Raw genomic sequence first — 13,399 nt, forward strand, 5'->3', positions numbered from 1 at the left:
GCAGAGCTGACTGCTCACTAAGAAGGGATCCCGGATCTGGTGCACGCAGAGCTGACTGCTCACTAAGAAGGGATCCCAGATCTGGTACATGCAGAGCTGACTGCTCACTAAGAAGGGATCCTGGATCTGGTGCATGCAGAGCTGACTGTTCACTACTTGACCATCACGTAAATATCACTGTGCCCTCATCCAGAAGATGGGGGGAGGGGTTAAAGCACACATTCCGCCCCACATGCCAGGCTGGCAGAGGATCAAATAAGGCACAACTACCACCTGCTGCAGGGATCACGGCACTACGGCTAAGACTATCCTATAAACAGAAAGGTGTCCTTAATTACCTACAGGGAGAAGTAAACAGCACAAGACTACCAGGCTTGGTACATCTCCCTGCGGCCCTCAACGACATTTCACTACACAAAACAAATTAGGCAAGAAAGAGGGACACAAAACGCTTCTGTGACAACCCCTACCAACTCTCCTCCCAAAAAAAAGTATCAGACTAGACAAAGAGCATTGAAGAGAACTCTCAAAAATTGTGATGGGGATGTTGGAGTGAAGCTCTCCACAATCAGAGGCTTCTGGTGGGGTGCCAGTGGGGAAGGAAACAGTTTTCCTTAAGTCTGGCCAGTGGGAGTTTGACCTTGCTTCACTGAGTATATGTGTAACACAAATTGGACTTCGTTTTTCCCCTTTGTGTGTGTGGGGGGGTGGGGGTGGACCTGGGAAGACAGAGAACTGAGTGTGATCAGGGGGTATGATGTGAAATTCCTAAATAATCATTAAGAACATGTTGGGGAAAATGCAGGAAGGAAAACCCAGAAAAGCCTAAGTGGCTTTGTTTTTAATAACCAAAGCTTCAGGCAGGAGGTGGGGAAAGAGACACGGCCAAGCTGTCAGAGTGACTAAACACCATAGTGTCAGCTACAGCAGAGCCCAGCACTTGATTCTATTTGTGTTACTATTGTTTTGAACGACAGGGAACGCACCCTTCCAGGAAAACAGCTTTCTATGCTTCAATATCGCATGTTACTTAGCAATAAATTGAAAAGTGGTTGATAAGAATTGTCTATAGAAGAAAGTCACTTAATTTTAAATCACAAAACCTCTGACTGCTAGGAAACCCACTCAGTATAGTAAGGGTTTCCAGCGCTCACAAGCCAGCCTCCCATTTCTGCCGCTGCCACGTCTCCCTCTTGCTAGGGTACATACAGGAACTGATGGTGCTAACCCTGCATTTTAACCCTGCTAAGACCCCTGCATTTTCGTGGGGTTGGTGAAAATCCATCAAGACAGATGCAAACAGAGACCTAAAGCAGTAGCCAAGGCAAATGCATTTGGGAGAGTTTGGTCCTATTCACCAACAAAACCAGCATGAATAGTTTGTAATCCTTTGCGTTATTAGAGCATGTCCTAATGTCCTCAATTAAGTAAAAGCTCTGTAAAGATACACACTCCTTTCGGGACTCCTGATGCCAGATCATCAGAAACACAACATTAGCATGTGTTATTACAACCAAATAGGCCCAAATCCTGAAAATACCCCACTAATCCCTGAAGGACTAAACTCTTGCCCTGCCTGCTGATGCGGTATGGCTAAACTGTGGTGCCACTCTGCTGCTCAGAAAGTGGTCCCAATGCCCACGCATGATAGTAACAGAAGTCAGAGAGGCTGCAGACAAGACAAGCACAGGCTGACAGGGTACACGTTGGGAGTGGGGAAGAAGAGGGTGGGAGGGGTAGCATGCAGCTGCTAAGGTGTTTTGTGTTAACTGTGATCTACTTGCTGTTTTGGTGGTTCCTTCTCCAAATCCATTTTTTTTAAATATAAAAATCGCAGATACATTATTTTTAGTCTGATCATTTTTTTCCCCAAATACCACAGTAGGTTACTCCCATCCAAAGTGACCACTCACTGGGTGAAAACTCATGAACAATCTTCGCTTTGGCTTTATCTAGAATGGGGTTGGTCTGCTGTAACTTAGGTCTTTCATTTGTACATAACAAACCATACTGCCTCATGAAAACACAAGTCCCACCTGAGCTCACAGGGGAGGACACCTGGCTCTAGTTTACAGGGGTTTTAGAACAGGCAATCTCCCAGAGAGAAGTAGTCATATTTAGTGGAATATTTCTTGGGAGAGGTTCTCTGTGTTGCTAAGAATACTCATCCCTGCAACCTTGATGATAATTCTACAAGAAAACTAGAAGGTACTGAAGTTAATAAGCCGTCCTTTAAGGAAAACTGGTTTTTTTCTTTCTTTTTATTCCCTCTTCCCTCTCCCTTTATTCAAATATACACATGTGTGTGTGCTCACGCATGTGTGTGTGTGTGTGCATGCGCGTAGACACATGTGTATTCAATCCCAGGTTGAACTGATGAGGAGTCCAGAAATGCTCAACCTCATTTTGAAAATAAATATGGAATATATATATATATACACACATATATATGTATATATATATATATAGTTTAACAAAAAAACTAATTATTAACAAAGGTTAATAATTTAATAATAATAACTCTCTTGCTTTGTGCCTACTGTATTTTTAACCAATAGAAAGGAGGCTTAGGTGCTGTGGGACAATGGTCCTATACCCTGTAAAGATTTGTTACTTGTATTTGTTTAATAAAATGCGAATTGGCCAGTATCCAGACAGGAAGTATAGGTGGGGCAACCAGAACAAGAGAATTCAGGGAAGGAAAGGCTCAGTCTGCTGTTGTCACCAGATACAGAAGAAGCAAGATGAGAATGCCTCGCTGATAAAGGTACCAAGCCACTTGGCTAACACAGACATGAATTATGGGTTAATGTAAGATTTAAAGAGTTAGTTAATAAGAAAGCCTGAGCTAATAGGCCAATCAGTTTATAATTAATGTAGGCCTCTGTGTGTTTCTTTGGGACTGAATGGCTGTGTGACTGGGAGGGACAGAAACCCCTGTCAACACTTAGGAATATAAAGTCTTTCCTGATCTAATGCTGTCTTTTTATGAAATTAAATATTAGGAGCCAGGACACCATTCCCCCAGAGTAAAATAATGCTACTAGCCAGCTTTTGTGAGACAAATAAAACTGCCAGAATAGGTTTTTGGAATAGGGATACATTAAAGAAAGAAACCAAGGATGCTATTCTGGCCTTAGCAGAAGTTTTGGTTCAGACGTTCAGCTCTACCCAGTGGAGGCTACATAGACTTTGAGGCATGCATTTCACCAGATGAGCGTCCCTCCAGGTGGAGAATAACACCAGCCCTCCACTGTGCTATGTTTTACAATATGAATTAATTAAGCAGTGAACTGTGACAGGACATACATCACAGGATCAGAATCCCAAGCCTTGGCTCCATTACAAGGCAAATGGCCGAAGATAGAGCTTTCAACTAGCCTGGGAATGCAATCAGGGTGAAATGCTGTGTGCCCTGGAGGGTCTTTATGCCAGGTTAAAAATTTATAGATATTACTCTTTTCCTCTAGAATGCTAAAGTAATCCACTTGCATGCAATTCTCAAGTAAGCCACCTTTACCCACAGTTCTTTCAAAGGTCAGGATAAAGAACATTAGACAGAGGGTGCCAGCGATATTCCCAGGTGAGACCTTGTCCAACAGTCAACATGCCCAAGACACCAACACCCGTGAAAGCTGCAACTGGGGCCCAGTTTGGGCATCGGTAGCTTTTTCTGACAACTGCTCTTTAGTCACTTAGAGTTTGGGAGCTGACAGGAAGACCAACTACGAGATTTACCATCAGCATTGAGTCAGTGAGCAGTTTTCTGTTCTAGGAAAGAAAGCTGGAGAAAGTACAGTTGGTCCTTTGTATCCCCAGGTTCCTTGTTCTCAGATACAACATGCTATGGACTGAAAATCCTTGGGGGAAAACGTGCCTTTACTTGTCATTAGTCCCCATACAATACAGATAACAATGATGTGCATGGCATCTGCACTGTATTAGGTATAAGAGGTAACCAAAAATGATGGAAATAACAGGATTGCACATAGGTGATATGCAAATATGGCCCCACATGAGTTGAGTGCCCTGGTGATGGCTGAGAAAGATATGATGATGACTTCCAGGAAAGTGCTACCATGCTTAGTTAGAGACACTCAAATCCAGCGCCTCTACCTATGCTCTTAAAAGTACACGCAAAGCTTAGAACTTCTCTAAAATTGAGAACCACATGTCTATAGACCACATCTATTATTTCAAATTCTAGAAGGGCTAAAAGTTTATTAGACCAAGAGAAGTTGGCAAATTTGAGAGCACTTATGGACTAAAGAAGGGATATACACAGACTATAAATGCAACCATCAACATTTAAAAAATAGTTTATGTATGACTAAGGTAGATCAAGTAGTAATTTCAAGTCATTTTAAAGTAGTAAGAAAATTTAAGTGAAGTAACACATAAATCTATTATGGAATCTGGAACACACAAGCCTCCAAATTGTTAAAGGGAAATTATTTTATCAATAGCCACTGTTCATGGAATAAAGGCATGGACTGTACTTGTACAAAAACTAAAACCCACCCCTCTTATCTTCTCAAAACATCACATTGTGCTAAAAGAAGTTTCCTCATGCTCGGAGCATTCCAGAGTTGAGCTAACGATAATACACTGTGTGTTGTACAAGATAAGGGAAATGAAAAAAAATATTTATTTTCCCGTAGAACAGAACTGGCAAAAGGTTACCAAATTGAATGACAAATGTTTACAACACTTGACTTAAATTCTTATCACTGTTTTCCCATGAAACCAGAAGCCTGGTCCCCAAAGTTTCTGCAGTCTCCTGACCCCTCTCTCAGCCCACATATGGTACGAGCTGGAAGGACGGAGCACTGTGTCTGGTATGAGTTTCATGAGTGCTCCAAAGGGCATCCTGGTTAGCCTCAAATATTCAAGTCCTCCCCAAACATCTGTGCAAGCACAATTCCGATTCTGTTGGTGTGAGGTTGCTGAGGCCTCCGTGTGCTAACAAACTACCCCAGGATGAACAAGGCCGTGAGGCTGGGGGAAAGGGTTGTGCTAAAAAAGCATTTCTCACCTGCTGCAGAATGTGTCTTTCCCTCAGTGTCATTAACCTTCTGTGGAGTTCTACCAACTCATCTAGGTATGCCTGAAAGAGAAGGGTGTTCCCCAAAGAACAAAACTTTAAAAGGCAGTTGGTGAGTAAGGACACACATGCAGGGCTGGGTTGCCAGCTAAGATCATGTACTGCTCTTGCAGAGGACCCAAGTTCAGTTCCCAGCACCCATGTCAGGCGGTTCACAGTTGCCTGTAACTCCAGCTCCAGGTGACCCAACACCCTCTTCTGACCTCCACAGGCACATGTACTTGAGTGTGAGCGCATGCGCGCACACGCGCACACACACACACACACACACACACACACACACACACACTAATAAAATAAATCTTAAAAAAAAATCCATGTAGAGCTTAGGGTGACTCTACCACACTGCACAAAGTTCCATGGATTCCATGCTCACAGGCTTCTGCCTGCGACGTTTCTTGCCCAGATTTTGACCTTTATCAAGCCTGCCTTAAATGGAGAAAGGCAATTCTTGAGTCTCTTTGCTCTCAACAACGTTCAAGTGAGTAGACTCAGTTTCCCAAAACAAGGCCTCTGCAAGGAATCCTGGAAATCCCATGCCACGTTGTCAGTTTGGACGAATGACAGCAGAGGCTGTTTTCATTCTTAATTCTTTAATCTCAAACATTTTTAGACAATGACAAAATACTTCAGCTTGAACATGAAAGTATCAACATATGTTAGGGAAAAAAATCTCCATCAGGAGGGATAAGAAGGTTTCCAGGTATTCCAAAAGTTCATGAACGATGAAAATAAATGACTAAAGAACAGAATATCCTAAAAATGCAGAAATCACTAAGCAAACAGTTCAAACAGCTCTTCTTCAAGGGCACTTGGACTCTCCTGCAAATGAGGAGTCCTGTTAATTGACTGTGTGGGTGCCCCAAGGCCAACATCAGTAAAGGCAAACAGGAAGATTACTGACAGGCTAAACCCCGCCCACAATGGGTAACTGACATTTCTCCGAGACTTAAAGTCAGAGTTTATATACTCGTACACACACTGAGCAAGCTTACTGCACAGGGGTCAGGTATCTCCTTTACTTATGCATGTGATTTGATCTACCTCTGCAACAATCTTCAAATATCCCAATGTGATACGGCTGAAGTCCCTCAGTAAACATAATGGTCATGCTTACTACGGAAGGGAAAAGCAAGACAGGGAGAAGGAACTCCAAAGCACAGGGATGAAGTATTCCCTTGGGAGTCTTGGGAGGAGAGCCTGTGAGAATGACCAAGGGGACCACAAAGAAACAAAGACATGCCAGGCTGTCCGTAACACTCCCAGGGGTGGACTGGAAACCTACCTTGTCACATTCACCGTTCTTTATTTGCTTATCTGATTTGCTTTGTTTGATTGGACTTTTCACTTCAAGAATCTAGAAATCAAAGAAAACACTAGTAAATGTCACTTCAAGCACCTTCTAGCTAGTTATCTGCAGAAACAAAAGCACTCAAAATGCACAGTAACATCGCTTCCCCAAACAGCATTTCTCTACACATTTGCTTCTTTTCTAATCTTGCCCCCCCCCACCCCCGGAAAATAAATTACTTGTATATGAAATGCTGAGTCAGAGAAGCAGAGCTTAGGAAAAACGTTGATGATAAGGAAACCGATCTAAGCTTCCCAGGGCGCTTTTCTTTCATGACAGCACTCACGCATGCATGGCAGCTGAGTTATTTTGAGATTGCTGTCCCTGCTGGCAGGACTTTTTTTCCCCCTGCTTATTCTGCTGCTTCAGCATAAGAATAAGTGCTTGGTGGGCTAGGAATGATAAAACAACCCTTGCCCTCTGGAGCACCTGCCTTTCAGACGCTAGTCGCTTACTCCGCTAACTGGATGCAACTTTGGGCGTGAAGGTGGCCAGTCACCGTCTGGGGTCCTTTGATGACAGAAACAGTTGTGTTCCGAGAAATGATGTGATTGTGTGTGATACAATGCCAAGAGCCTTGGCTTTTATCTGGACCAACTGTGATTCCACACACTGTTCAGAAGCTTGGGTGGGGAGCTATGCTCGTAATTAACAAAGAGAATACTACTATTTAATAAATACCACTGATTTGCTACACAGGTGCTTCAAAATGGAAGGTTCTGGGAGAAGTCCCTGCAAACCATTCCAGTTTGAAAAGGCTGAGGATGACCACATTTATTGATAACAAGTGCTTACACACGTGCATGCGCATACAAGCAGAGGGGTTTACATTTTTCTCATCAAAACCTCAATCCTAGAATCAGAAACTAATATCAAAGAGGAAAATGCCGAGGATGGTCTTTAAAAGTCCCATACTCCTCCCATTCTTCCCTACACCGTTTCCTGTCCTAAGTCAGTTTAGAGTTTTGTTTCCCGTCTACTATATATTATAATGACTCGTGACAAAAGCATGGGGCTGGATGTCCTGCTTTATCATCTAACATATTAGATAATATGTTTCATCCAAAGATGAATGAAAGAGACAAATGATAATGCTTTATTCCCATTCAGCTATAAAATTTTATACTACTAATAAATAAGTATTCTACTTGGCAATAATAAGATCATGGTATTCTGGCATGAATACTCCTAAATAAAATGCTTCTCTTCGAGTTGAAAATGTGCATAAGCAAAATGCATTTCTAACTGCCTTTCACATTTATTCCTTCATTCTTAACATTAAAATAAGCAAATGACTGATTTGGCCAAGCTAACTTAAAATACTACCCTTCTGGCAACGGAAGGGAATTGCCGAATAACACAGGCAAGGCAATCATGTTTAACATGCCCAAAATTCTCCACTGCATTTGGAATTTCCATCTTTTTATTGCTGCTAGAAATGAGACCTCAAGGGAAAAACCAGCCCAGACCTGGAGTAAGTAGGTCAGTAGATGGCACTCCTGGCCAACTCAGCACTGGGCTGGGCCACACAGAGACAATCTGCAATCTGAGGCAGGAAGGAGAAGGCCTCCCAGCTTTTTGCCTTCAGAGAAACTGAATTTGTTCCCATCACATCTGCCCCTCCCACAGCCCCATCCCCCACTCCTCGCTCTCCAAGGGTCTGAGAATGCTATATTTTCAAAGGAACTTTACAAGCTAGGTTTAGACAGTCCTACAGCCTCCCTTCAAAGCAGAAGATAGGCAGAACATCTAGGTGCTGAAGTCCAACCCCGCACATTCCGACAGGGCGACAGTACCCAAGGACAAAACACACTGAAACTCTAGTTCCTTTCTTCTGGGGCCCTGGTAGCAGGAACAAAAGCCCCGGGTGTCAGTGACCCTCCTCAAGTTACTGAGTGGATGCCCAGAGAGGGCTCAGTTAATCTTCCTTCTTTGATCTCTCCCTGCTCCAAAATAAACAGCTTTGTCAAAACTGCGTTCTGAGAGAACTGTGCCATGCCGAAGACAACTGTTTTATTTATGATGGTTTCTTATCTTCAGAGACTGACTCCAGAATATAAAAGTACAACACCTTGTCTTCCACAGGCTTATTTCAAACCAGTTTAGCTGGATACTCGCTTCTGAATTTCACTCATGCCTGGCAGGCGGGCAGGCAATTTATGCTATTCTCAGTATTAGCTGGATCCAATGGATCAGTGCCTCCCTTGAATCCTCGTATCTCCCCTCCCGGTACTACACTGGGCTATACAGATGTGGGTTGTTTGTTTGCACTTTCTACACGGTGTGCCCGTGGTGGAAAAAAAAAAAGTCATCTTTGGCTAAACGATCATAACACATTTTATTATTTGCCAATAAACTGAGGGGCAGTCACCCAAAAAACGATATTAAACCACCAACCACCAAGAGACATGTAATCTCTAAAGCTGAGCATGCAAGATTAGTAGGACTTCTTCATCCTTTTTTCTTTCCTTTTTTTTTTTTTTAATTTGGTTTTTCGAGACAGGGTTTCTCTATAGCTTTGGAGTCTGTTCTGGAACTAGCTCTTTATAGACCAGGCTGGCCTTGAACTCACAGAGATCAGCCTGCCTGTGCCTCCCAAGTGCTGGGATCGAAGGTGTGTGTCCTAGTTCAGGACTTCATCCTTAATCTGAGGAAGTGGCTTGGGAATCAAATTTAAGATTATATTTTTTCTGACCCCGTTGTAAGAAATATCAAGTCAATCATGCAGCAGATGGACTATATGGCAGATTTTCTGTTAGCCACTAACAACTTCTAATGACACTTCTATTAACTTTTTCGCTTTGGTGACATGTGGCTCTATGTCTTTTCTTCAGTAGACAGAAAATTAACTACTCAATTAGCACTTTATCCTTGCCTTAGACTCAGGGAGATCTGAGATGGGGCAGCAGACACTTCTGCTGTATCTGATACCCAAAGCTGCAAGATTATTATCAAGTGTGGAAAGAGGGCAAATTTTTGGCTTGGAACTGGAGTGTTCTGAAAGGGCCCTTGTCGTAAAGACTTGGTTCCTGCTATAGAATCTTCATAAGTGGGGATCTGAGAACATAAGGGTTCTGTCTTAATCAGCGGCTGGATCTACTGGTAGGCTTGTAAGTTGGTAGAACTTTAGAAAATGAATCTGGTTGAAGACAGTGAGTCTCTGGAGGTCATATCTTACTTCTATGCCCTTTCTCTTCCTATCACATTGCTTCCTGTTTATGGGAGGTTTGCTCATCAAATGAATCCCACCATGATGCCCTACCTCATCACAGGGTCAGAACAATGGAGCCAGGGGACCATGGGCTAAAACCTCTGAAACACTGAGCCAAAATATACCTTTTTAGCTTAAAATTGTTTGTCTTGGGTGTTTTGTCACAGCAATATAAAGCCAACTAAACACTAGTTGATGGGTATGGAGAGGAAAACTCAGGGATTTTTAAATCAGGCCTTTCCTGTTTTCACCACCCTTTTAATTTGATGGGAAATTTCAGATACCCCTGTCTCAACCCATGCTTGTACGCACGAGTTCTCCAGTGCATCTCCCGTACACATCAATAATACCAAAAGCATTCCAGGATGAAATTTAAGGGACTTTTGAAGTTTTAAGAAAGTTTCACTGTCTCACTGCATAACAGAAATACTACTGATATTTTTTAATGTCCTTGAACACTGATTTAAAGGGATCCTACCACACATGACCCACAGCAGGTAAATGGGGTTAAGAAATCACTACTGATTTACAAAAGCCCTTTCTTGTTCTAAGTTTCAAGACACAGGTATGAGGAGCTCAGTACTTCAGTTGTACATAATGTACCAGTCCAGACTAGCTAACATTGGAGGCATACAGACTGTGTTCTTAGGCACATGGGTGCACTGAGAGAGACATACACAATTGAGTATTAGTGATGAGATCATTACACACATGTGAGAAGCTATAGGTATTAAATGAACATTCCAAGAAAACAGTGGTTTACTCTTCAATCAGATAAAGCATATTTTACCTTCCCAGACAGATGGCATTATTTGTTTTGGGTTTTGTTTGCTAGACCAGATTTTCACAAAGAATCTATACTTTGCTCAAGAACCAAAGTCAGTTCTATACTGTCCACTCAGGATAGGAGCTTGACGGGGCCATGCTTACACCGCCAGCCATCTGATCAGTGCCTGGGAGAGATGCTGAAGACAGCTGGAGAGAACATAAAGGCAAGCCCATCTAAATCCTACTCCAAGAATCCTAATTCTGATACAGTGTGGCAAAGGGCCTATAGCAGGTTACAGCAGGCATAAAAGAGGTCAAGGTCCTCATTCTATCTGTCTGTCAGCTTTTCCTAAAAGCACATGTTTATAAAATACTGTTTATGTTTTCTGTTCTGTTCTAAGTTACTAGTCAGCTAGTTCTCCTCATGCTTCATGGTCCTGATGCTTCCCCTGGAACTCTTGGTCTGTGGCATAAGGCAGATATGTTAGGAAGCAAGAAGGCTAGACAAACAGCATGGCTGGTTGCTAAGATGGGGAAAGCTAACACAGCAAAGCCAGGCTAGGAATGAGGAAGCTGGACTCCACTCCCAAGGAGGACAGAAACTACAGCTGAGCTGTAACAGTGCAGGTGCTGTTCCTACCCAACAATGAAGAATTCAGGGTGCAGACAAACTTTACAAATGATGAATTTTAGAATTGAAGTGAGCATTGCTTCTGTATACAAAACACAAGAATATCCTCACAGCGGTAATACCACATTTTCCAACTCAAACAAATATCACTAATTCAGGGGCAAGATATTTTAAATAGCAGAACGCTTATGAAATGGCATACTTTTAGAAAACGCAACCCTTTAATTTTCGCGTTAATATTCATACGGCAACTTGAATTAAGCAATTATTGCAGAGGTCATAGGCAATCTGCCTACACAAAAAAGATAAAAATAACGTACTGTAATGAGCAACAACTCAATGCATAGTGGGACTTTTATAATATTCATGATGCTCAAAAACAGTTTATTTTAGTAAGTTATGAAAATATCCCAATCTCAGTCATTTATTTAATATAAGCTCTTCACCACAGCTTTCAGAACTGTTTAGACTTTATCTGAATAGCTATATTCTCAGTTGACTATCAATAAGCTTTCTTTTAGCTCAACTTGTAGCATGATAATAATCACTGTTTTGTTAATTATTCTTTGCACCCCCCCCCCAAGTAACAGTTCTCTCTTGAATGAGAAACTGAGGTCAAAGCAGTTACAATAAACATTTATATAAACTGAGTGCCAAGTAGATGCTATGCACTGCCTTTATATACACCGTTGTCCTTCTAGGAAGCTCCAGGGCACTAACATTATTTAATGAAGAAAGTGGGGCACTTGAAAGTGTATTCCCCAGCCCGTCAAACAAGGCTAGTCCCGTAAGTCAAGTTCTTCCTAATTACGTTACTTCTTTATGCTAAGGGATAAAACACAGAGAAGCTGAGAATATGCGCAACATTTTGTGCCCCCTTCTGTCCTGCATCTATTAATTCATCCACGCAATGGAGCACACTCATCTTAGGAATACAGAAGTGTTTTTAATACTAAGTGTGCTTAATACTAAGGTTGAGGATTCCCATTTGTTTGAAATAAAGAGGAACTTTGTTTAAAATTAAGAGGTAAAGCAATTATATGCAGCATTAAAAATGACTGTGTTTACAGTTCTATAGAATCTCGCTGAGTACAAAGTCCACAGTTTACCTGGTTGTTGTTAGTTTTCAATAATGGCGGCGGGGGTTCATGATGGAGAGGTGAAGAGGCGGAGCTGCTCTCGCTGTCACTGCCGTCACTCAAGCTGACCCTGAGAAGAAACACTGAACAGTCACACACCCTACCACAGAGAGTTGAGTATGAAAAGCAAGGAATGCCAGCATCACCACTGAAAGGTTGCTTGTAACACACAACTGCGGGCATATGTCGGTACTGCCTGTATCTGGACGCGTCAGGGGAAGCCACCGCTGGTGTGCTTTCAATGAGCCCAGTCTTTGGGACTGAATAAACCAGGATGTAGAAATAAGTGTCCCCCCAAGATCTAGTTACAGTTGCAAAATGGAAGCTCAAGGATTCAAAGCCCAGTAACGTGACACAAGGCTGGGGCTCAGTCGCCATCTGAGCTACTGTGGGAAGCCTAGCATCCGAGAGAGAGGCTATTCACATTTCTGCTGTGTCACAGTTCAGTGATGTCTCCACTATGAAACATGGATATGATAATGTGCTATAAACACACTCGGGACACAAGCTGCTTCAAACATCACTGTTTAAGAAAATATCTCCACTCTAGAGAACAAAAACACCACTCTCTATTTTTTCTACTCAGAATAAAACAGAACGTTTTCCTAGCTAGAGAGGAGATGATGCTTTCTTCTGCTCATTCGAATGTATGCCCTCATCCGGAGGGCGCTTCAGTATCCGCTTCCTCTCTGGTTATATAGTAACCTGATAGAATATTCTTCTCAGAGATAGCAAACGCTGTAGGAATCAGGACAGTTTCTCTTTCACTCTGAATAGGCAATCACATCTTCCTCGCTCTATTCTACATTCAGACACACGCGATACAAGGCAGGAGACGAAAAGGATACACTGGGACAGCCTTTTAGCAAAAACTGATGCAACTTGTTTTTCTTAACTAAATTACATTAATGAAGTGTTCTGTTGAAGCGCTGCCTTCAAATGCTTCTTGACTGAAGTGGAAGGCTGAGTATTTAAACTGATTAAACAGTTGAGACTGCACAAGTGCTCTAAAGATCAAATGTTAGATGGAGACATCACACTGTCGGTACACGTCAGGTGGGGAAACAAAGATGAGTCCCTGATAGTGTTCATCCACGTCAGGAACTCACAAACAAGGACTGTGTGTGCTCTAACCCACACTGACTCTGGATGGGATAGAAAGCGGGCAGGTAACAGTCAGCTAACCAGATCTCCT

The 13,399-nt window shown here is 42.4% G+C and overlaps 1 protein-coding gene across 3 annotated transcripts in view; it reads right to left on the reverse strand.

Moving 5' to 3' along the window:
- The window catches only part of Mllt3 (MLLT3, super elongation complex subunit), a 272,382-nt gene that overhangs the window by 8,778 nt on the left and 250,205 nt on the right, over positions 1-13,399 (reverse strand). For 2 of the 3 annotated variants that reach the window (XM_005352707.3, XM_005352709.3), the window contains 3 exons: positions 12,175-12,274; positions 6,390-6,461; positions 5,036-5,107 (listed from right to left, as the gene is read on the reverse strand). In XM_005352707.3, coding sequence (XP_005352764.1) covers positions 5,036-5,107; positions 6,390-6,461; positions 12,175-12,274 — 244 coding nt within the window. The remainder of the gene's footprint in view (positions 1-5,035; positions 5,108-6,389; positions 6,462-12,174; positions 12,275-13,399) is intronic. The other variant, XM_026782100.1, reaches the window with a different exon arrangement.

This window comes from Microtus ochrogaster, chromosome 10, assembly GCF_000317375.1.
Source record: "Microtus ochrogaster isolate Prairie Vole_2 chromosome 10, MicOch1.0, whole genome shotgun sequence".
Lineage (NCBI taxonomy): Eukaryota > Metazoa > Chordata > Mammalia > Rodentia > Cricetidae > Microtus > Microtus ochrogaster.